Source organism: Mus caroli, chromosome 2 (assembly GCF_900094665.2).
Source record: "Mus caroli chromosome 2, CAROLI_EIJ_v1.1, whole genome shotgun sequence".
Taxonomy (NCBI): Eukaryota; Metazoa; Chordata; class Mammalia; order Rodentia; family Muridae; genus Mus; species Mus caroli.
In genome coordinates this window covers 150,777,674-150,803,134 of record NC_034571.1, presented here as the reverse complement: position 1 = coordinate 150,803,134, position 25,461 = coordinate 150,777,674, and the positions used below count along the sequence as shown (strand labels likewise).

The window sequence follows — 25,461 nt, the reverse complement described above, 5'->3', positions numbered from 1 at the left end:
GAAGAGAAAGAAAACTTAACATAGCTTGTGTGAAGTCTAGTGGTAGAGCACTTGTCTGGCAGGTGTCGGGCCCTGGACTCCACCCTGTGAAATGGGTACAAGGACAGCTACACCTTGAACAGGTGCAGAAGTCACATGACCACAATGAGCCTGAGGGACCAAAGAAACCAACTTAAAGTAACAATTCCAAGAACCAGGATATTTAGCCTGGAGAAAAGCAGACTAAACTATGCTGTAGTTTTTACAGTAAAAACTACTATTGGCACCCTACCGAAATGGAGGACAGGGTGAAGAATAACGCATTGGGAAAAATGACTTCTCCAGAAACGTCAGTTAATGGCTACTCCCACCTGCAATGTACATCTGCCACGGTCACCCCAACACCATCACTGTGTACGGACACCCTAAGGAGTAAGACTCCCAGAGAACAGAGAACCTGCCGAGAGCTGGGCAGCCGGCCTCACCAGGCTTTGGAAGCGGGCATGATGATGATGTTAAGTTAAAAGCTGCTTGGTTTTCATCTCTGCACAAGGGGCAGCTTTCTGTCCCCTTCACCAAATCACCTCAGAGTCTCCTTACCTATAGGCTCCACTGGAGTGAAACCGGGCTGCATTCGCAAAGAACCCCGACACGATGCACCTCAGGACTGGATCCGGATCACCTACACAAGGCAGCAACAGACGCCTGGTGAGACCCAGCACTGGTCCCATGTTCCACATGCCAGGCCCTGGGCTGTGATGCACATGATCTAGGCCAGCTCCCCTTCCCCTCTGCAACCCACCTGAAACCATCTCTGAACACGGCCCTGTGTCTCCCATGTCTGATAACTGCCCAACATCTGAGGGGGCATCTTTCCCCAGCAGTAGCGAAGGACAAGGCAGGTCTGCTCTGTAACTAGGGCCTCTTCAATCCCAGGCCACAGATGACTGGACCCAAGAAGCTGCCCCACTGATGGCTGGTGAGCTCAGAGCACTGTAGAAATGCCTTCTTTCCCTAGGACACACACCATGAAAGCACACTGCCCTGTCTCTGGCTGTCAGAGAGTCTGCAGTTCTCCACCGCTCCCAAACATTCTGTTCCTTTTTAACTGACATTTCTATTGTTATAGCAAACACATCTGTCATGAATAAAGCATCTCCATTCACTCGCTCATAGCCATGAGATGAATTCTAAACTATCATGCAGGGGATAATTACGTTTTAATGACTGAAAATACCCCCTACTTCACCAATTCTGAGCCATTTTAACTCACTCAAGTCAAGACACAGTCACAGTGACAGCCATTCTTTTCTCAGTGATACATAACATACTTATGGATAGCTCTGGTGAAGTACAGTACAAGGGCAAACATTTCCCTATAGGTGGGAGCCTTGCAGGATTCTTAACAATATATAAAAAAATCATTTTACTGAATTCTTTCCGGCAGACTTTGTCCAAAAAGAAGGCTACATTGTTTTATTTTTTTTATAAATTTAATTACTACTTGTGTGTTTTTATTTCTTCTTGGTGAATTTTAACATTCTAATCCTTTGTTCACTTGCCAAATAGCCTCAAATAAAGTCATTTAAAAATACACTTAGTTTTTAATTATGTAACTGCTGAAAATACATCTCACTATTTCCTCAACCTCCTAGATGCATTCTGATTTGCAGGTAATTGCTTGGCCTGTCTGTCATTACTGTTCCTAGCAGAGCTGCTAAGCCTCAAGCCTGCTTTCTGCCCCACCACCCACCCAGATGCAATCTCTCTGCAGCCGTTCAGAATCCCACATAGCATGCACTTTCTTCTCAGGGTCACTTTATAAAGGGTGGAAACTCTTTATTACGATACTCTGTGATCCTCAAAACTCAGCTCCGTAACATCTTGCTCCTTAATACTCCATTCCTCTTATTTGGAAGACTTAATCCACCACAGCCCTTCCCCGGGCAGTGAGAGTGACAAGAGAAGGCACACAGATGCAGACGAGAGGCTGTCATTCACTTGCCAGGCGACAGGACTCTAGGCAGAGGCTCTCCTGCTGACATGGCACCCTGGACAAGCCCTGCTCATTTCCCCTTCCCTGCATTTATTTCTGCTACTTGCCACTGTCGTCCACGGTTACCAGTCTACACATCACTTCTAAAAGGCCCTCCAGCCTGACGTCACAGTCTTCCTGTCCGCATGAAGCCTGAGAGAATCAAGTTTTTGTCACTTTTCAATCACTTACTTGTTCTTCCTATAAAAGCAAAATGAAACAGAACTTCCTGGATCCTGGCTCTCAAGGCTACCTTTAGCCTACTCGTTATTAGCCTTCTATATGTGAGATAAACGTAGCCCACATTTCCCAGAATGCTAAGCACGATGCAAATGAACACATGACATACTGAGAACACTGCCCGGCCTAGCAGATGCTGTCAGCAAATGTCAACAGGCACTGTGGCATAGGAGGCTTCCAGTGCTGAATGAATTCAGTGTGCCACTTCCTAGAAGGCTCCTGGTCTCTGGCCATGCTAGCTAAAGCTGTATCACCCTGAAGGTCATGTAACCCCTCCCAGGACCTCCTGGTTCCTCTGTAAACTAAGGACACCATCAACCCCACCTCAAACAAAGGAAGATAAAGAGACCCTGACATGGTCCAACCCACTGTGGACTCCACAAATGGCTCCCCCACCAATGCTCCATGGGAGGCCATCTGCCACAGTTCTACCTTACCTTTGGAGAATGCCTAAGCTAAACATGTGGCAGTGTCTGCTTTAATAACACTCTCACCTGAGAAGAAAATGCAATTTTCATGTAATACCTAAGAATACTATCCACTTAAAAGTAATTTTTCAGGGCTGTCAAGATGGTTCAGCAAGAAATTACAGGCAAGCCTTAAGACCTGAGTTCAGTACATGGCAAAAGAAAAGACTCAACTCTATGTGCCCACTACACACAGGCACACACACACACATGCGCACACACACACATGCACACAGTAGCACTTGCAGAAGCAGGAGGAGCAGAAGTTTAAGGTCACCCTCAGCTGTATAATAAGTCTGAGGTCTGGGACATGAGACATTGTCCCAGAAAAAAGTAAATTTTCTGCAACAACCATCATTATATTAGTTATATGTGCAATGATATAGGAGCTAACAATTTTTAAGCATTTTCATGAGCTTTAGAAATTCGGAGGAAGCCAGGTGTGGTGGCGCATGCCTTTAATCCTAGCACTTGGGAGGCAGAGGCAGGCGGATTTCTGAGTTCGAGGCTAGCCTGGTCTACAAAGTGAGTTCCAGGACAGCCAGGGCTACACAGAGAGACCCTGTCTCAAAAAAAAAAAAAAAAAAAAAAAAAAAAAAAAATTCGGAGGAAGGAGCAACAGCCCACAGAAATAAAAATGGCTCCATCCAGAAAGACACCAGGCATATGCTCACCACTGAATGAGCCTGCAGCTCAGAATGGGAAAGGCTGCAGGCGCATGGCCTCCTAGCAGTTGAGCGAAAGAACTTGAGAATGCAACTGGACAGAACGGGGCGGGGGCGGGAGGGAGCCACAGGCAGGGGATGGCCACACCCACCTTCGCTGGACACCTTGGGCACCTGGAACTTGATGAGGAGCTTTTTCAACTGGTCTCTCACAGTGGCAGCTCTGACAAGACCCTTGTAATTCAGGAAATGCTCCTGACACCATTGTGAGCTCTTGTTGTGCTGCAAAAAGGCCACACAGAGGAGACATTCACCATGTCAGACACAGCCACAGCCGAAGCAGTACCATCAGCACAAATCCTTTCTCTTCCCCTCTTTCTGGTCTGATGAGACCTGCCCAACCCCTATCTCTAGAGCAGATGGTAACAATCAAGCCATCTGCCTGTTGCTCCCCGATGCCACTCTCCACACTTCCAAGCAGTAAGAACAGAGGGGCAAGCAGAGGCCAACCTAAGCACAGCACAGCAGGGTCAGCTCTGCTTTCCTGTGCCTCTTGGCCAGTCTGTTACCGTTCCCTCTCATCTTATTAAACTACAACACGTTCAGAAATAATCATTATCAAATCCTGATCTGTACTGAAACTAGGATTTTTTTTCTACCAATGATGCTTAACTTTCTATTTTCTTGAGTCCAATAATAACATCTTGTTTTAAATTTTTGCAGAGCAATGTACATCTAAAATTACATTCTAAGCCATGGAGAGAAGTTTTTCAAATAAAAAATTTTAAATGTGTTATTAATTATGTTTTAAATTAAATGTTTAAATTACATTTTAAAAATGTAATTCACACAGGATTTTTCCACAAGGCAGATCTGTAGACACGCCCTCTGTGTGACGCTCTGCCTTGGAAACAACACACTGTGCCTGTATCCTGGATTTTAATTGACCCAGTCTGTATCTCATTTACAGACTAACCATCCTCAAGTCTCTGGTAGAACAAACCTTGCTATTTCTCTTTTTTAAGATGTGTTAAATTACTATGGGACTGAGTGGCTGCCCAGGAGGCACACGCAAGCCTCACTGGCCATTTCTCGGGGAGCCTGGGAGGTCTCTGAAGACTCAGCCCACACAGCAGTGGTTCTCAGAACTTCCCATTCATATGCACCCTTCCTGCCAAGCACAGTGAGTGTGGGGCACTGGGAGGCTGTCAGCCACTTGGAAAAGAAACCTCCCTTAGCCTCTCCAGCAGCGGGAGACTGGAATCTCCAGTGGGAGGCTGGTGACCTACCTACCTGGAAAGCAGAGGAGTCTCTTGGCCATGTGTGTGTGTGAACTACCCTCTGACCTTGCTCCTAGCTCATCATAGTGCATGCGTGCGTGCTTGTGGAGTGTCCCCGAGGGTGGCTGTGCTTACCTTGATAAACGCTTCATATACATTGAGCATGGTGAGATGGTCACCCTCTTCCACAGCAAATTTCCGGTGCACTCGAGTCTGTGAAGAGTAAAGCTCCATTCAGAAGCTGACTTCCATGACCCTCTTGTGCTGAGGGACCTGGCACACTGCAGGAGGGCTGACAGCTTGACCTCTCATGTCCTACAATCATACGCTGTTCACACCTCCTGAGCTCCCTTCAGACACACCCTTGAATTCTTTCTGTGGAGAAGTTTCTGAATAATGTCACTTGTTCCCTGGGGTGGAGGAGATACACAAACATACGGCAAAGACACAGACGCATTAACTTCAGAACTACAGCCACACTTGGGTGTGGGTGACAGGCTCTGCCTCCATGTGTACAAGAAGGTATACTTCCCATGAGACACAGCATACCTACTCAAGTGCAAGCTAGGCTCTTTTACACCACTGTCTTCAGCAGTTTCTAACTGAGCTCTGACAAGAATGTGCCAGAGAGCAGTGTGAAGAGCTGGGGAGAAGCAGGACTTACTGCCTGAGACTTCTGGTTTGAGGGGAACACGAAGACATTCTGGATCTGCATCATGGCAGCGATACTCAGGACCTCTTGAGAACAGCCGAAGTTCCCTAAAACATGAAAAGTATGTTTGCAAACAGACAGTGCACCAACAGGAGAGAGAGAAGGGCATTTCCCAATGCGTTCCTTGTAGTGTGCTATAAATAAGGTTATATCTTATAGTTCTTTTTTCTTCAAGTCTCTCATATATAAGAACTACGGTGCCACGGATGGTCCCACGTGTCTCAACTGAGGATTCCTCCCAGAAGTGTTAAGGCTGAGAGCTCTTGATGCCAGCCAGGATGAGGCCACACTGGCCTGTCACCAAGGACAGATCAGCGGCATGTGAACAGCTGGCGTCCAGGGGAAGCACCGAGGGAAAGGGGAGGAAGTGCAGGGCTGTGGTCCTCCAGCTGTCCTGCTGCTCCCAGCCCACCTGGGGGGTAGCCTGCCCCCCCCCAAGTACTGCTCAACTCTGGAAAGCCTGTAGCTTGGGGTGGCCCGGACAGCATCCAGAGCTGCTGCTGCCTCTTGAGAACAGGCTCTGTAACAGCTCACCAACAAGGACACCAGACCAAGCAAACTGCACTCCTATTGGCTCCCCACAGCTCCCTGCCTGAGGCACAGGGGACTCTGCTCCTGCTGCACTTAGAATCTGTTTCTCAGGGAAGGTGGTCCCTCACTCATAACATTCACCTTGCTGGCTCTGACACATGCCTTCATAAACTACCACTCGATGTAACAGTTAGACAAAAACTTAAAATATGAACAGCACCTTTCCCAGAAAGAGAAACAGGTTCTGTATGGTCAAGATGTTTCTAAGTAAAGAAACAGACCTTTTCCTAACTCATATGCTCAAAAAACTATTCAGAGAAACTGGAACCCTGTATACTACATGACAGTGCTGTCACACAGCCGCTGTGACACGTGGTATGATGGTGTCTTGGCACAGCCATTTTGGAAAATACATGGATGTTCCTCAGGAACCTAAAGCGGAGTGGCCACATGATCCAGAAACCGTGCCTCTGGCTACACCCGAAAGAACTGAAGTTGGTATGCAGAAGGGACCCACACTCTGGTGTCCACTGCAGTAAACAAAAATGCAGAAGCAGCCTCCTGTGCATCAGCGGAGGGATGGATAAGGGCGCCATGATACATGTGGTGTAACCTTTACACAATCTTTAAAAAAGTCAATCCTATCATCCAAGACATCATGGATGGCAGTGGAGTGTGCTAGGCCAGACACACACTGTACAATGGGATGGCAGTGGAGTGTGCTAGGCTAGGCACAGGGCACACACTGTACAGTGGGATGGCAGTGGAGTTTTGTCAGGCCAGGCACAGGGCACACACTGTACAGTGAAATGGCAGTGGAGTGTGTCAGGCCAGGCACAGGGCACACACTGTACAGTGGGATGGCAGTGGAGTGTGTCAGGCCAGGCACAGGGCACACACTGTANACAGGGCACACACTGTACAGTGGGATGGCAGTGGAGTGTGTCAGGCCAGGCACAGGGCACACACTGTACAGTAGGATGGCAGTAGAGTGTGTCAGACCAGGCACAGGGCACACACTGTACAGGTTAGGAACTCATGGGAACAGAGTAAAAAGGAACTGGTCCAGGCTGGTAGGAGGGTGAGCAATAAAGATGGAAGATGTTGCTTCAGGGACACAGCTTCAGGCGAGGAGTGAGTTGTAGTGATCTGACACTATGGTAACACAGTACGGTGTATAGTACAATTGCTACAAGAAAGTCCATAACATACTAGATGCACTAATTACCTTGACTGAAGCTTTCCACTATACACGTATCAAACATCACACTGTATCTTATAAACACACATTTCATCATTAGTCAAAAATAAGCACTTTACCACTATTGCCACTTTTAAATCACAATTGGTCCCTCCTCCCTGGATGCACAGAATTCAGAGAAACCAACATAAACTCAAAAGGAGCCGTTAGGCTCCACCCACCTGATTCCAGCAGCATCTTGGCAAACATGGGGTTCAGAGGAAACTCTGCAATTCTCATGCCAAGAGGCTCAGTTAGGCGACAGTCTTTGTCCAGACCTGCGAGCAGAACAGAAGATGTCAGGAGGCTACACTACTGTGCTGCAGATGAGCGGTAGCTGGGAGAAAAGAAGATGACTCACTGCTCCTGAGCGCAGCCTGACAAAAGGGCTGCACATGAAAAGGGGAAGCCAGCTGAGCTCAACCCCAGTTTAAATGATGCTTTTAAGGAACTCTAGCAGCCTGCACTTCTCCTATTCCCTCTCTTCCCCACAGGATGCTCCACAGAAACCGCCCTCTGTGGGGCCCTCTGTGGGGTTGAGAGCCGGAAGCACAGATGCAGCCTCTGTCACTGCAGACCACTCACTGCTCTCCTCAGTTCCCACAACACGGGCCTGCTTTCTCATCTTCTGGATCTCACTCCATAGCTAGGACCTGATAGGCCTCAAAAGTCCAGCATCCTCACACCACATGAGCAATCACGGGGCTGAACACTCAGGATCTGAACTGACCCTGACCCTCTGCCCCTTGAAGTAGACAAACTACTCCATCTTTCCAGCACTTCCCCCACCACCTCCACCTTTCCCACAGACCTCTCTACCAAGCACCATTAGTAGGCACAAGATTCCCAAGAACCCCAAGATACAGACAATCAATAGCTTCACCAATCAAAATAAGTGCTCCAAACGCTTGGGATGAGCCAGAAAAGTTAAGTCCTTTCTGTTCCAATACAATTGTCCTTTTTAAATCTGGGTGTCCCCAACACCCTCCAGAATGTTTATATCAGTGAGGACGGTCTGCCCGCTGTATGACTTTCAGAACAACCATTGCCGAGGACAGACAACACAGAATCAGCATTCCCTGCTCCCCAGTTCACACACCCCTGTCATACGCTGAAAGCTGGGGACGAAACCCTAACAAGACACACACTACAGGCTGATATTATGTCTCAAGCTTAACACCTCTCTCAGTGGTGGAGAGTGAGCGTTTACAGCCACAACTGATGATTCCTTCACAAAGAAAGAAATTTAAATATCATAAATGAAAATAATGAAAATGGGGGCTTCACCCTCCCCTTCCTTCCCCTCCCTCCCTCCCTCCATGCACGCACGCACGCACGCACGCACCACGCAAGCACGCATGCACGGCCGAACAAAGCACAAACTCAAGCCTGTGAGTCAGAGGTAAGGAGTCAGCAGTGCTGCTTCCCTTTGCTTGTCCGGCTGCTGCTGGTGCTTGGGATGTCAAAGACTCAAGGTCTCAGACACACCAAGCACACACCCTCCCCCTGAACTAGGACCCCAGACCCACATCACTGTGTCCTTAGACATGAAGACACAAGCACAAAAGGCAGAAGAAAAGCAACAAGGTGTGAACTGGGACTGCACACCACACCTCCAATATTTAAGTCTCCAGTACTTATGATCACAAAGGAGATCTGTAATCAGAGCATGCAAAGAACTCCAACTCAGGAGTAGAGGCAGCAGATGCCAGCATGCAAGCTGAACTGACATACTGCTGGGCACTATACAGTCCATCTCCCTGTCTATGGATTCCATACCCTTACATTCAACCAATTGCCGTGTGAAATATGTGAGAAAAACAACTGCCTGAACAATCACACACAGTCTCTACTGTCACGGTTCCCTAAGCACTACAGAATAATAACCAATGGCACGGTGTTTACACTGTGACAGGCATGAGAAAGCTAAAGATAGCTTAAAGCGTATGAGAAGAAGTGTGGGTTATGTGCGAATGCCATGCCATTTTACACAGCAGGGAGTGAGCATCCCTAGATTCCTGGTATCTGAAGGGAGTCCTAGGAGGAAATTCTCATCTATAGATACAGAGAGTCTAGCTAGAGACACACTAACTAGTCTTGCACACTGACTTGCAAACAAGCAGAAAGGTTCTCAATATTGTAAGTCATCAAAGACATGCAAATGAAAACTACCAGACACCATTTCATATCCCCTAGGTCAGCTGTGCTAAGACAAACAATATCAAATGTAGAGAAAGTTGGGGGGCAGGAGGATATCCACCAAACCCCACATGCTAATAGTCACAGCAGCATTACTGATACCAGCCAAAAAGAAGCAATTCACAACACCCACAACCTAATGAACAGAAAAAGAAAATCACTATGTAGTAGGTCCGCACTCTGGGACATTCATTACTCGGCAGGAAAAGTAAATGCCCCATTGAACAAGCGATCCAAGGGCAACCTTAGAAAGAGCTACGTGAAAGAAGCAGCCCACCAGAGACAACCTAAGATTCCACTTCTGAGCAATGTTTCGACTAGGCAGAGCCACAGACTCAGCAGCTTAGTGGTTGCCTGGGGCTGAGGAGGACAGGAGTAGAGAGTAAGCACTAAGAGACACATTTCAGAACGATGAAAATATTCTAAAATTGGATTGTACTAAAGACAGCACAACCCTATGACAACAGAAGCCCTTGAACAGAAAACTGTAAAGGAGTGAACTGCATGGTATATGATCTATGCTTCAATAAAGCTATTTTTAAAATACTCATGGCAAAACTTCAGGGCAAAACCTCCACTAAAACTTACTGACAAACTCGATACTCACAGAACATCCCAAGAGGCTACCACTCATAAAAGACACAGTATCTGCTGAGCCGACATCATTTTCTCTACCTTAAGATACATACTGTGTTTTCAAATGAACCACGGGGGCTTCCTGCACAGCACAGAGCGCCCTTGCCCAAACAGTACTGCTGCTACCTGTGCAATTCCCACAGGAACTCAGGGGGGAAATGAACGACATTTCAGCATGGAGCTGGAAGAGGGAACGGGGTCTGAGGACAAGAACTGGGTGTCTCTAGGACGTGTGGCCCTGGTGATGGCAATCTACAGCTTCTGCCACACCTTATAAATTATCCTATTGGCCATGTGGTGGTGAATGGAAATGGCCCCCATAGGCCTATAGAGAGTGGCACTATTAGGAGGTGTGGCCTTGTTAGTGTGTCACTGTGGGGTAGACTTTAGGTTTCAGATGTTCAGGCTAGGTCCAGTGGTTCACTCTCTTCCTGCTGACTGTAGATCCAGATGTAGAACTCTCAGCTGCCTTGCCAGCACCATGTGTGCCTGCATACCATCATGCTTCCCACCATGGATAATGAGCAAAACCTCTGAACTATAAGCCGGACCCAGTTAAACGTTTTCCTTTATAAGAGTTGCCATGGTCATGGGCTGGAGAGATGGCTTAGAGGTTAATAGCACTGACAGATCTTTCAGAGGTCCTGCGTTCAATTCCCAGCAACCCCATGGTGGCTCACAACCATCTATAATGGGATCTGATGCCCTCTTCTGGTGTGTCTGAAGTCAGCTACAGTGTACTCATATAAATAAAATAAAATTTAAAAGAGAAAAAAAAAAAGAATTGCCATGGTCATGGTGTCTCTTTACATCAGTAACCCTAAGACAGGCCATGAGTTACTTGTGTCTAATTTCTATTTCAATAGAGTAAATGTCACCAAAGAGTTTATTATACACATGGGGAGGACCAATCACATTCTTAAAGACTTGAAGAATGCTAATTTAAGTCCAGCTACCCATTATCATATAGGTGAACACAGGAGAAACAGGCTTACCTCCAAGAGCATAGAGCAGCTCCAAGGCCTGAACCATCGACTGTGCTGGCGGGGGCTGTGAAACACATCAAAGGCCTCCCATTAGTTTCTCTGACCACACTGGCTCACTCTCGCTCTATCCCACTCCAGCCGCCCAGTCTCTGCACTGCTAGTACCTTGGCATGTGCCTCCACCTCTGTAGCTTCCTGGGCAGCACCTCTGCAGCTGCCCCCTCCCCTCCCTCAGCAGGGAGGGCCCCTACTTTAACTGCCTCTTCACTTCCCTAAGCTGCTCTCAGCCTTCTGTACCTGGAGCTGCAGACCCTACAGCACAGCACAGGTTGAGGAAGGACCAGCTTCTACCACCCCAGCCCCGCCAATGGTGAGCTAGTGACATGGTGAAATCGCTAACACTGCAGACGACACCGATGCTGCAAAGGGCAGCAGGCTCACACTATGCGCTGTGATGAGGGTACTGACGCCTCTTTCCTTCCCTCCAAAGCCCTGAGCACACGGGTGTCAAACATCAGTAGACCTTTCAAGGGACTCTTCCTAGTTAGCCCGCTGGCAGGCTCACACTATGCGCTGTGATGAGGGTACTGACGCCTCTTTCCTTCCCTCCAAAGCCCTGAGCACACGGGTGTCAAACATCAGTAGACCTTTCAAGGGACTCTTCCTAGTTAGCCCGCTGGCAGGCTCACACTATGCGCTGTGATGAGGGTACTGACGCCTCTTTCCTTCCCTCCAAAGCCCTGAGCACACGGGTGTCAAACATCAGTAGACCTTTCAAGGGACTCTTCCTAGTTAGCCCGCTGACAAGGTCAGCACCTTTCCAGACTGAACTGCTTGCCTCCTGAATTTGCAGCACAAGAAGCACTTTAAGCCTCAAGAGTGAATTAACTCGACTTCACAGATGAAGCTTTGAAGACGGCTTCGGAGCACTTGACGGCAGGGTCAGAGGCTAAACTAAGTCCTTGCTTTTAGTTGTTGTTTACCAAAAAACAAAGTCAAATCTTTAAAAGGTTTGGTGACTGGCTATATATATAGACTTTACCCTGTGGGACCTACCCTCAGGGGAGCCAAGGAATCACTGCAAATCTGGAGCTCTGCTGTGAGAAAGTAACAGGACGGCAAAGTAGCACACTAGTGCCCCTGGGTTCCTCGGGCACGCAGTCCTGTTCTGTCGCTCGTACTCACAGGAGCTCCAGGGTAAGCACTTGAGATCACTATACAATCCCGAGCTAATGTCACACTACAAAGAAGTCAACTTTTCTATAAGTGGGCAGATGACATATATGTATATTTGCCAAAAACATGACATTAGAGTGAAGTCAAACTTTACTATTTAATAGCAGACTTGTGGAAATTACTAACAAATATTAACAGACAAATAAGCTTAAATTTTGATATGGACTATAAAGTGACCAATAAACTTTAAAAAACAAAAAACAAAAAACTCTACAAGAATAATGGCTGTAGCACCTTCCCTACTCACCCACCATTTCATCTGAGCACGCAGGCCAGGCCTTGCAAGCTGCTGAGGGGAGCCTAGGAGAGCCAGGCAGCCATGCATCAGAGCCTACAGAAAACTAATGATTCCACTCCTGTAACTTGCCTTAGGAAATCATCATAGATACTAAGGGCCACAGGGTCCTTCCCAAGCTTTGGAACTCTCCAGCCAGGCCCAGTCACAGACTATGTCCTGACTCCCCACCCTCCTTGTCTCTCTGAGCACTGGTCAAGCTGTCCTGTAGCTACCCAGTGACTTGTCTTTTTCAAGGAAAAAGGACAGGAGCTACAGAGGAAGAATTCTGGCTCGCCTAGATGCCAGTTTGCCCCACACCCTGGATAGGACCAAGCGGCATAAGGTGTTTCAGCTACGTGAGGAAGAAAGATGGCATGCCTGACCAGTGTCCTTCCACCATACCCACATGAGCCCCTCAGCCAGAAGCAGGACTTACAGACATGAAGTGGAACCTGAGGACATTGTCTATCCCTAGGGCTTTCAGCTGCAGGATGACGGGAGCCAAGTTGCTGCGCTGCATCTCAGGGACGGTGGACTGAGGTAACTGGTCAAAGGCTTCCTCTAAGGATAGGAAATCAGAAACAGATCAAATGTGACACTCAAATGCACCTGTACATCGGCAGAGTCCACCTTCTCTACCTTGAACAAGAGCTCTGGGATTCTGGGACCAGATGTACAACATTATGATACGTTCTACTTCAAAAGAATAGACAGTTGAACAGTATCTCTTTACAAAAGCACTTTCCTTTACTTCCAAACATTGCTTTTCAAATGCTTTTGTCAGCAAAATGAAAGTAGCAAGCATTTGGGTAATTACTCTCAGGCCCAGTTGCTGTTCACTCTGCATAAGGCAGAGCACTTCAAGGAAGCAAGAACAGCAAAATAAGCAAAGAAAAATGTAAAAATAAATCACCGAAGCTGCCCTAGACTCTGAGGAAGGATCTCATCACAGAGAGCAGAAGTCATACAAACCTAGTTTTTAAATCAAGGAGCCAAATGCAGAGTCACACCCAGGATCCTGTACTTGCATGTCCCACAGGAACAAAAGGTGACCTCAAACAGGAGAAGCACCCCGAGGCACAGAGATGGGGGAGGAGGGGAAGGACAGAGAGTCAGGGGAGGACTTTATGAAAACCAGATCAAAGGGTGGGGAGAAAGGAAGGCTTTTCTGAAATCACTTTCCCTGTGTATTCAGAAAGCCTATGGATTACACGCCAAACCCTCCCATGTAAGTCAACGCTGTACTGACCGCTGTACAGATGCACACCCTCCTTAAACACAAGCATCGCGCAGTCTCCATTTAGACCAGAAGGCTGCAGTTAACTAGAGAGGAAAATGAAGTCTCCTGGAGAAACACTACTATCCGTAAGAACTTTAGAAAGGTTTTCCTGAGAAAAGAGACAACCAATATTCTGGACTGTGTAACATAAATTGCCAAATGCATGGGTCTAGCGGGAAGGTTCTAGATGGCAAGCAAGGAAAGAAGTTCTTTAGCTTTAAGAACATTGTGGTTACAGTGCTGTTACCAGGACAACCACACTCCCCAGGCACACCACTGGCCAAAGCAGAAACAAGTCATTAGCTGAGAGGCTGGCCCCACTGAGAAGATGCTGAGAGAAGCAGGTATTGATGCTCAGAGACAAAGATGTGATGACACAGGTAAGCTGCAAAGGCCCCAGAGTGAGGGGCATAGGTCAAGAGGGGCAGAAGCCTCATGCAATGCCCCTGGGGACTTCAGAGGTAGGAGGGACCTGGATCAAGACCAAAAAACAGGTCCAAGAGGGACATATGCCCCTGCCGTGGACCATGGGAGGCTCAGGAAGGAGATGAGCAGAAACTGAGAAAAGCTACACAGGAGCTGCCAAGAGTATCAGGAGGAGCTTTTGGTTACAGTGCTGTTACCAGGACAACCACACTCCCCAGACACACCACTGGCCAAGGCAGAAACAAGTCACTAGCTGAAAGGTTGGCCTCACTGAGAAGATACAAAGACAGACAAGCCCAAGGCATCAGAGGTATGCATGGCAAAGCGGGAAGCAGATCACGTGTCTAAGAACAGAGTAGCTGAGAACCAGGCAGAGTAGGAGTGAGAGCAGAGGACCTAAGGAGAAGCCTTGGAAAGTTCTGGAACACCAAACTATCTGAGTAAAGAAGAGCTGCAGGCTCTGAAGACTCCGCTGGCAATCTGAAGGGTGGGCACTAACCGTTGCTTACTGTCCCTGGTCCTTCCCAACCACGCCCTTGCTAAAGCAGCTACGACTACGGGCTCAGTGACCTTCCACCCAGATACACTTGCCCAGCTTCAGTCCATATCTTATCACGTGGCTTCTTTGACACGAAATGCCAATGTCCATTTCCACTTTAAAAAAATCATCTGAGTTAGAGCTAGAAGATGGCTCAGTGGTTAAGAGCACATGCAGAGGTGCCAGGTTCAAGACTCACCTGCAATTCCTATTCCAGTAACACTCCTCTGACCACCTCAGCATGAGGCACACATGTGCTGCACAGACAGACATGCAGGCACAACACACAAAATAAAATTACCTAAAACTAAAAATATTGCTGAGAATGGTGGTGCCTGTCTTTACATCCCAGACCTTGAGAGGCAACGGTAGGGAGATCTCGGAGGCTGAGGCCAGCCTGGGCTCCACAGAGAAATCCTGCCTCAAAAATAAATAATTCCTTAGACACACAATTACTATACCTACAACTCTGCAATTCCTCAAAGAATTAAAGGTTCCCCTTCATGTCCCGAGTCTACCCACACACTTACGTCCAGCCCCACTAATCCCTAGGGCCAAAGAGAAACCGCGTAAAAGAGGAAAGGAAAGACAGCGTAAGTGGGTGCTGGACACAGGAGGGCATTAATGACTTCGAACTCCATCTGCACACTAAGAAGGCAGGAAGGTGAGCTCTGTGGGCATGGGCAGTGGGGGTGGTGGATATCTCAAAACCACTCCCAGTGAAAGAGACAGACAGACAGACAGCAGCTCTGGAACATCATGGTACCTGTGCCTGCCAGTGCCAGCAGGCTGAGAGGAAAGCTCATTAAAGGCCAGAACTGTCTACCAGAATTTCACTCTGTGCCCTCAGAAGTTAGCAAGGCTTGTGATATAGGACTGAGCCAACTATTTGCCATCCATGAATGATTCTCAGGAGAACTCTGCAGAGGCAAGCGGGGATCTGATGGGCGGTGCCACTGGGTTCAGGAGCTGTAAGAACACAGCCCATTAAGCAGAAAGACAATGCTTGATGCACAAGTCTATGCTCAGGGGTCTGACACAAGGCCCAACATTAGGTTAGAATGGAGGTGGTAGGCAGGAGGTGGTTCACTGAGCCAGCTGGGGAGTCCTAGCAAAGAAGGAAGGAAGTGGTGGGGGCCCTGGGAGAGCTGGATTTGACGGTGAGTTCTGCCAGGAGGGACAAATGTCTGCCCTGGGATCCAAAGCCCAGGCGACTCTAAGAAAATCCAAAGTTGTTAAGAAACACCACACACACCTGTATAAAGGCGATAACACTTTCCCGAGCGGTTGCGCCCACCACGTCCTGCCCGCTGATTGGCTGACGCCTGAGACACTGGTACCACCACCAAGCATTCAATAGCTGTCCTGGGGTTGTAGGCTCGCAGCTTCATAAAGCCACAGTCAATCACATACACAATGCCACTGATTGTGATGGAAGTCTCTGCCACATTGGTGGCCACGATCACCTACCGAAAAGAGAAAGAGAATTAGTTGGTTCTTTCCACTTTAAGTAAGTTTAAAAATCCTAAAGACATGTTACTATTTCAAACATCCTGCTACCAGGCAGGAGCATGAGATCAGTACACTGGCTGAAAATGTTCCAGTTCTATAACCATGCACAGCTTCCCCAAGCTCCTGAGCACTGCTTTCTCATGCACATAGTATGACCACCGCTTCCCCCAGGGTTGTCAAGGAGGATCCAAACACAAAGAGATTAGAAGCTCACACTGAGCACATGGGAAGTTCAATAATGTCTGTTTCCTAACGAGCAGATAACTTCAGAGAGCAACAGGTGCCAGGGAAAAAGCACAACTGGGATATACGTAAGAGTATATGCTGTGTCATTATATGCTACATGTTATATATTATACATCATATAGTATAACAAAGTTTCCCCTTCACACTGGCTGCCCAGAGACAATATCACTAAAACATGAACATAAACTCAGACCTACTGACAGGAACTGGCCAACCCTTCAGACCAGAAAGAACCACCACAGAGGAAGGAGATACCACCAACGCTGCCACTGTACATGGGGCTTGGAGACAGAGGGCCCAGCTACTGTGCACCAGTCAAGTCTCTGGCTACCTGCCAGCTGCCCCTGCCGGGTTTAACGTAGCTGGAGACATGTATATAAGATGCACACACTTTTTTCAACCTTTACATTTTATAAAATCATCTTTGAAAATCTTCCTACTTTTATATCTAAAAGCTATTGCGGAGGCAGGTGAGATGGCTCTGACTTCAGTCCCTGAGATTCACACACTAGAAGGGAAGAACTGACTCCTGCATGTGCACTCTCACCTCCATGTGTGCACATGACACATATGTGAACACAGGACACATATGTGCCCTGCCCCACCCCACATAAATAAATGTAATAAAAATGTTTAGTTATGAATGTTTTACAGCTAGGAAATCTGAAGCTAAATAACTTAGGGCAAGGCACACAGCAACACACACACAGGTGGAATCCAGGCCTGCAGCCTGGCTGACAGCAGTTCTTGTGTGACTGGGCGGATTTGGATTGCTCCATACCAGGTGGCCTTAAGTTGGGACTGGGTCCCTCAGCTTCTGCACTCTGAGCCACCCCGCGTGTATTCCTCATCTAGGGGAAAGGACAAGGGGTAGGGGGAGGCAGAAGTCAGGCCCCTGGCTCCTCCCATCCAATTCGTCTCGCCACCACACCCATCCCCAACCTAATTTCAAGGCTAAAGACTTACCTGATTTAAAACTGGCTTTAAGGGCAAACTGATACTCCTAACAAATGCTTTAGGAACCATGGTTAGTAATTCTATCTAGTTCTGGCCGAACATAACCTACCATGACAGTCTCTGAGGATAAGGAATAATGTGCTGTGAACACTATTCAGCAGACAAAGAAAAGCTACAAGAGGTGACCTGCTCTGACAATTACTGTTGGAGTGGCCCTTCTGGGCAGGTTTAGAAATACTCACAGCACATTATCTACTACAGCATAGATTTTAGATCTACTGCATAGAACCATGGACCTAAGATTTGAAAGAAAACGCCTATTTAGCAAAGTTCACTTCAATTAGAACAATAAACAGGGTCTAGGGAGATACCTCCGCATGTAAAATGCTGGCGGTGCGTGTGCCCTGAGTCTCCAGAACCCACATAAAGCCAAGCAAGGGTAGCATGTGTCTGTAATGCCAGAATCCCCACAGTGAGGAGGCAGAGGGGAGCCCCAGCATTTGTGGACCAGCTAGCCTTGCAGACACAGCAACAACCAACCTGCCTCAAAAAGGTTTTCCTCCGACCTTCACATACAAACTGTGGCATGTGTCTACACTTACACACATGAATACTCTCACACACACACACAAATACACACATGAACACAGACTAACACACACACACACCCCAAAGACAACATTCTGCAACACAAAGGGGAGCCAATGTGATTACCAATGGCTGCAAGGACCACTGGTCACTAGGAGTCTCACCTTCCTGACACTGTGTGACACCCTTTCAAACACCTTCATCTGCTCAAAAGAAGGCAGTCCTGCATACATGGGGAGAACCCGGAGGTGTTTCTTCATCCCAGTGCGAGCCAGCGCCCGGGCCTGCTCCATCAACATGGACACAACAGTGTCTACTTCTTCCTAAACCCGGAACCAGAAAGCGAAGAAGCCGTCAAGCCGTCATACTGAAGGAGCTAACGCTGGAACGGGGCTTAGCTGTGGTCACCCTCAGAAGCTGCTGTGCTGCCATGACCCACTCAGGATGACACTTTACCAAATGCTACCAAACGACAGTGTCAAAGGAGTGAGGCTCTGTGACTGTACGATTAATTAGTAAAACCAAACCATCCGTAGTTAATAGAAGAGTTCCCATGAATAAAACAACAAGGAACTAGAGAGATGGCTCAGTGGTGAAGAGGCTGCACTGCTCTTGCAGAGGACCAGAGTTCAGTTCCCAGCACCCATGTCAGGCAGCTCACTCTGCCTGTGCCTCCAGCTCCAGGGATCCAACACCCTCTTCAGGCCTGCACACAGGCACCTGCACTCGCTGCACATAGATGACATACATAGACACCTAAGTCTTTAAATGACTATCTTTACACAGCTTTTATGGCCTGCGGTAAACAGCATTCCCTGTGTATGGACATGCTGTGCATATGGGCAAGCTGTTACCTATGAAATCATTAAAAGCTTTCCTGAGGACAGATACTAACTATAGGAGATGTTGGGCAGTGGGAAAGACTGCAGCTGGAGGTGGCTGGAGCGGCATTACAACCTTAAGACAGTGTTCTGGTTGATTCAGCTGTACCTGCAGAATGAGCTGGAGAGAGGTCACAATCAAAGGACCCACTCCTAACTTTAGGCCCCTTGGGAAATGATGCCCAAGCTTTTGGTCACAGGATGAGACTGCAATACGCATGAAGCACAGTGTACCTAATGCACCATCAACTATGGCAAAGGAGGCAGCCACTGACACAGAACCTAGTTTACTCTGAAATCGGCGAATACATTTGAACTAGCAGAGCAGGAGAGATGGCTCAGAGGTAAAAAGCACTAGCCACTCCTCCAGAGGACCTGGGTTCAGTTCCCGGCACAGGCAGATCAGAATCATCTGTATATCTAGCTCCAACAGATCTGACACCCTTTTCTGGCCTCCACTGCACCCACAAGGTATATATACATACACAAAGGCTCACACACATAAAATAAAATTTAAATTTAAAAAATTCAATTAACCCTCTATAGACAGACTAGGGATGAGCTAATGACCCCTCACAATCTGGATGGTAGAGGACCAATAGGCCACTAGATGGCGTCAAACCAGTAATTTTTTTTTTCTTTCATGCAATTTAACAACTACAAGATACAATTAAACATGACACAAGGAGTTGGCTGCTCTTCCGGAGGACCTGGGTTCAGTTCCCAGCATCCACATGGCAGCTCACAATCACCCCTTAACTCCAGTTCCAGGAGACCTGACACTATTTTCCGGCCTCCTCAGGAACCAAGCACGTAGACAAAATTTTAAAATACATTTAAAAAAGAAAAAAGAAAATGAAAAGAAAAAAACCAAATGACTAAGAACAAGCCTTTATGCTAACTCTGTGCTGTCTTAGCATGTCTGTGCAGAGGGACTGGGTGGAGTTACCTGGCCAGTAAGAAAGGCTAGTATGTCTCCATCTCCTTCTGTCTGATGAATTTTTACCACGGTGTCCACAGTTGCCTTGATATAATCTGGAACAGGACTGGGAAAATGTATGAGGAAAAAGATCATCACTGGAACACGCTCATTAATCACAGATCAATTATCCTAATGACCTGGCAGCCAAACCTCATCAGAGTGAACCTGGGCCAGCCCGGCAGGTAATTAGCATATAGAGAAGTAAAATAAATACGCACTCCTTTATTTCCAAGGGCAGCAACCAATAACTGAGGGTGTAGCTCAATGATACAGCACTTGCCTAACACATGTAAGGTCCCAGGTTCAATCCCCAGCACAAGAAAGAAAAGAACAGCATTAAATGTAGCACTTCTATGCATAATTACATGTAAACAATGGGTTTGGGCTATATTTCCTAAGAAATAAAGAACGTTCTAAAAGATAGAATGTTCTGGAAGCTGGACCTGCATTATTGCTGGATTGAGTCTTGATACTTCTATGCAAATTTACCTGTGGTCACTGCCTCAGCAGGCGAGTAAAGCAGCAAGAGGCTAATGGCAAGTGCACAGAAATTATTTATCTTCAGCATGCAAAAATGCCAAGTCTCAGAAAACCAAGGGCTTCAGTTTCAGAGCAGAGGCCCACTGCCCAAGTTAGCCTTTCTACTGTTTGCTGTGATGAAACACCATGACAAAAAGCAAGTTGGGGAGGAAAGGCTTATATATCCCAAGTCACAATCCATCACTGAAGGAAGTCAGGACAGAGACTCAAACAGGCAGGAACCTGGAGCTAGGAGGTGATGCAGACAGTGGTCATGGAGGAGGGCTGCTTCCTGACTTGCTCCTAATGGCTTGCTCAGCCTGCTTTCTTAAAGCCCAGAACCACCCTCGAAGGGCTAGGCCCTCCCTCATCAATAACCAATGAAGAAACTGCATTACAGGCTTGCCTAAAGCCCATACTCAGGGAAGCATTTTCTCAATTGAGGCTTCCTCCTCTCAGGTGAGCTAGCTAGTGTCAAGGTGATAAGAAACTAACCATCAGAGCACACCCATCATCTTCCCAGCCAGCACCAATGGGCTGAGTGAATGGAAATGGCAGACATTCTCTCCAGCCAGAAGAGCCCAAAGATGAAGTTTATAGCTCTGGAGTTATCAGGTGCTAAACTAGGCCCAGTAACTAGATACAGTAAATTAGAACGCCCCCTTTCTTATTCAAAGGGACTTCTCCCAAAAATTCGAGCTAAGTCTTCTTGTTAAGGATGTAAGGGACTGAAAGACCCAGCACTGCTTCCCTTACTGATGGCGCTCTGGAGAGCCCCAGTTCAGAAAACTGCCACACCACCTCCCATCGGCCCACCTGACTCTCTCCGCCTGAACTGACGGCCACAGATGCATGTAAATGTGAGCAGGAGAATCAAACTCTGAATCTCCAACAGTGATGCTGGTCCAGCGTCCCGAATTCTGCCAGGATCAGGAGCTGAGCCATACCCCTCCATGGAGGCAGATGATCTTCCCTATTATCCTGCATGACAGCTGAGGTCTCAAATCACCATCACCAAGAATCAAACATTATCAAACCTTTGTAGGTAAAAGATATCCACTGGAAATGTCCGTCCTTCCACTGTGAGCGTCACAGAGGTATCTCTGGCTGGGTCACTGGTCTCATTCTGGTTAAAGAAATCTCGAAATTTCTAAAAATAAATAAATACATAAATATTATTCACATTAACTAAAAAAAAAGAAAGATGGTTTACAGTAATCAATAGAAAAAAAGAAAATATAAAACTGGCAGAGGTAAGTGGGATCACAAGACTCAGACATGCAAGAGTGCACACTGCAGAATAGCTTGTTTTATTTTAGAGACAGGCTCTGATGTGGTCCAGCTGGGCTCTAACTCACTAAATAGCTGAGGTTAGCCCTGCACCCCTGATCCTCCTGCCTCCATTTCTTGAGTACTGGGATGACAGGTGTAAACTATCACATCACACAAAATGATTTTCTACATTCACAAAATTCTTTTTTTTTTTAATGGCTCCACCAGGCCATCTCCCCACAAGCTTTCATTTGTTGAAGACAACAAAAGTCTTGATACTCAACTCAAGCAGACCTGAAACTCTACGTAGCCCAGACTAAACCCAAGCTCAGTATCCTCCTGCCTCTGCATCCTGAATGCTGGGATTAAAGACATGCATCACCACAGCCAGCTAAATTTACTTTTCTCTTATTGAAACTGCAGAGGAAATGTCAATGGCAGATGCTAAAGGTTTGATTATAAATAAAGGTTAGACTTCAACGAACCTCAGCTGATGTATAGCTGTGGTAACTTTATCCCCATCCTCCGTGGTTTCTTTAGCTGAAAATGAGGTGTGGCTCAAATTTGGTACAGGTTAAATCAGACTGAGGGATAGATAGCTAATCTAGAAACCACATAACTAATCACGCAAGGTTATCAGTTCACAAAGGTACACTTCTTGTACACTGGGTGTGTCTCTGCTATGTATTTACTGTAACTTTCCAATAGGTTTCAAGCCATCTGAGAGCATAAACAGTCTTCTCCAATCATGTGCACAGAGAACAGAGAACAGGACAGAGCCACTTCTTAATAAAGCAATGTGCTCAGCAATGGAGATCCTGGGCCTGAATTACTATGACCACGAGAAAGGCTGGAACAGAACTGGAGAGACCCAACCAGAGCCAAGTTTAAACACTCCAGACAGCTCAGAGACAGGACACAAGTAACACAGTCAAGACTGTCACCAACACCCAGAGTCAACTGAGCCACGGGCCATGGAAGGAGTGGAGAGCCTTAAAGACAAAGAGTGGAGATTCAAGATCCCTAGGAGGAGGTGAGAGAGGAGGAGGAAGAGCAGGACGGCAGGGTCCTTCTCCAGAAGGAAGAGGGCTTTAAGAAGGGCGTGCTGAACACAGCTAGCACCAGGCCATGTGGAACCAGGAGTGAGGTAGGACCACAGCAGCTTTCCTGGATGGACTGGACAGCTGAGCCCCAGCTGCTGGGAGAGCTGACAAGTAAGGACACTCTGGATGCACTGAGACACAAGGTCTACACTCTAAGGTTTTTATCCTTTATCTGCATTTGGAAAATACAGATAAAAGCCAAAAACTCAGGCTGGAGAGATAGCTCAGTGGCCCACAACTCTCTAACTCCAGTGACAGGGGATCTGATGGCCCTTTCTGGCCTCCATGGGCACTAAGCATGCAAGTGGTACACAGATATATATGCAGACAAAATACTCATACACATAAAATAAACAGTAATGTATTTTTTTTCTTAAAAGGCCAGTAAGAGATGGCCTGAGGCAGAATCAAGGACACAGGAAGTGATGCCAGCCCCTCACCTGGAAGAATCTGAGTCAGCTTCAGATGCTGGGGTCACAATGACATGAACACCGGGTAAGAAATGGAACAAGAAGATGGAGAGGAAGGGGCGCAGTCTGTGAAACGAAATGGGAATGATTTGGAACGTGCAGTGCCACCGTCGGCCCACTCCAGCTTCCTGTCCTGGGAGCTGCTCCCACCTGGTCCACACAGAGAGCTCTAAGAACCATGTCCATGCCCTGACCAACTCCTTCCCAAGCCAACAAGACTGCAACCTGCAAACTGGTCCAGCGAGGCTCTGACCCCAGGGGACTCAGGATCCTTCGCCAGGACTGATGGAAGAGGGAAATTAATCTCTCTACAAGTTATCAGACATCTGACAAAACAACGGAACAGTAGGAACTGTCTGCAAACCTAGCTTCCATCATGTGGACAGGCTCAAGTAGAAGAATGTCATACAGGGTGAAGTGACACTTTGCAATCACACCTGCTGTATATGTAACCGCTCAGCTAACCGAGCTTCTACAAACAGGGTGGCTAAACCAACCAGGGCAACCACCGGAGCCCTTGCCTTCTGTGGACACTGGCTTCTCGTCTACCAGCTGGGTCAGCTGGGTCAGCCACCAGAGCAGGTGGCCTGACAGCAGCAACACACACAGTTTGGCATCAAGTTTATCACCTTTAGACACAGCAACTTGAGTGAGAAGATGGCTCCTGGGCACCCTTGGTCTTCCATATACAAAAGCTAAATAAGACATATCCTGCCCCTGCTCACTCCAGACCTCTTCAGCCCACTCACATCCTCTTCCTCTCACTTAAGACTGCAGATTCCACACGCTCTCGGACCTGCATCTACCCATCCCACATCCTAACCAGGGGATCCCATAGCTGCTGTCTTTCTTCAACAGCTCCCTTGGGAGAAGGCACTGGATGTCCAGGCAAGGAAGGAAGGGAGAGTGGAATGAATGACCTATAGCTCAGCCTGAGCCCAGTTAAGTACTGCTAATGTACTTACATGTACTACATCAAAACACAGCAGGGAATGACAAATCTAGGTTCTGCCTTCCAATTCACAAAAGGTGTCCGGAGGTCATCTACATCCGCTACTACAGATGGAACCGCATGAGGCAATGTCCTCCAGTCTCTACGTCACATTAAAAGACACTCAGAACATAAGGCTCAGAGAACACTGTGGAAGAGGGAGAGGGCCGGTAATATCAGAAGCTATATCCATAATGTCTCAGCAACATGCCTGCCTAAACATAAGCTGCACAGGGACAACAAACAGCCATGTGGCATGGGCAGGGAAAGCCCACAAGTCCTCAACCCTACACAAAGAACTGCAGGCAAGGAAGGAGTGCTGAGGGTGGGAGAGACAGTCTTCTTCCAAGACAGGTACACCCTCCACCTCTGGCTCCTTTTTAACACCAAAGGCTCGGCCATGAAAACACACACACAAGAAACATACAGACTAGGCAGGTTACATTTAGGAATATATGTGCATATACAGAGATGCATGTGATCAACAATAAATGGGAAAAAAAAGGTTATGAACTTGAAAGAGACCAAGGACAATCTATGGGGTTAAGGAAAAGAGAAGAGAGGGGGAATGATGTAAGTATATCATCTCAAAAATAAAAGTTTAAAAGAAGACAAGGAAGGCAGCAATAAACAGTTTATACTTGTCCATTAGCAGCGAGCCCAGTCGGGAGGAGTAAACGTGGGCATTAATTACACTTTCACCACAACTAAACCTGTTTAGAAAATAACCGTTCCTAATGTTTAAGAAAGAAAGATGGACGTGAAAAGACAGCATGATCCGTGCAACTGGAGCACAGAGGACAGGAGCTGAGGCGGGCCAGGTTCCTGCAATGGTGGTCCTGCTGCGCTCTCCCATCACCAGGGGAGAAAGAGTCAGCAGAGTGTCCAGAGCAGGTTGGCCTGTGGGCGTGTCTGTCAGGAGGAAGGACCGCCTTGATTACAGTAAGGCTGTGAGAAGACTCAAGCCCATCCCGGGCAGCACCACTCTGACTGTATTCGAATGGGGAAAATGTACGGCTGGAGAGCTGGCTCCCGGGCTAAGGGCACTGGCTTAAGTGCCGTAAGAGAACCAGGGTTCAACCGCCAGCACCCACGCGGCGGCTCACAACTAACTGTCACTCCAGTCCCCGGGGATCGGGCACACTCTCCTGGCTTCATGGGCACTGAGCACACATGGTGCACAGACATACATGCAGGCAAAACACCTATACATAT

At 47.5% G+C, this 25,461-nt stretch overlaps 1 protein-coding gene across 4 annotated transcripts in view; it reads right to left on the bottom strand.

Annotated features, from left to right (window-relative positions):
- The window catches only part of Dhx35 (DEAH-box helicase 35), a 61,357-nt gene that overhangs the window by 9,966 nt on the left and 25,930 nt on the right, over positions 1-25,461 (bottom strand). For all 4 annotated transcript variants that reach the window (XM_029474365.1, XM_021183591.2, XM_029474366.1 and 1 more), the window contains 11 exons: positions 21,448-21,560; positions 19,859-19,955; positions 18,193-18,351; positions 15,981-16,191; positions 12,919-13,043; positions 10,980-11,034; positions 7,332-7,427; positions 5,331-5,425; positions 4,802-4,879; positions 3,539-3,668; positions 580-661 (listed from right to left, as the gene is read on the bottom strand). In XM_029474365.1, the coding sequence (XP_029330225.1) occupies positions 580-661; positions 3,539-3,668; positions 4,802-4,879; positions 5,331-5,425; positions 7,332-7,427; positions 10,980-11,034; positions 12,919-13,043; positions 15,981-16,191; positions 18,193-18,351; positions 19,859-19,955; positions 21,448-21,560 (1,241 nt within the window). The remainder of the gene's footprint in view (positions 1-579; positions 662-3,538; positions 3,669-4,801; positions 4,880-5,330; positions 5,426-7,331; positions 7,428-10,979; positions 11,035-12,918; positions 13,044-15,980; positions 16,192-18,192; positions 18,352-19,858; positions 19,956-21,447; positions 21,561-25,461) is intronic.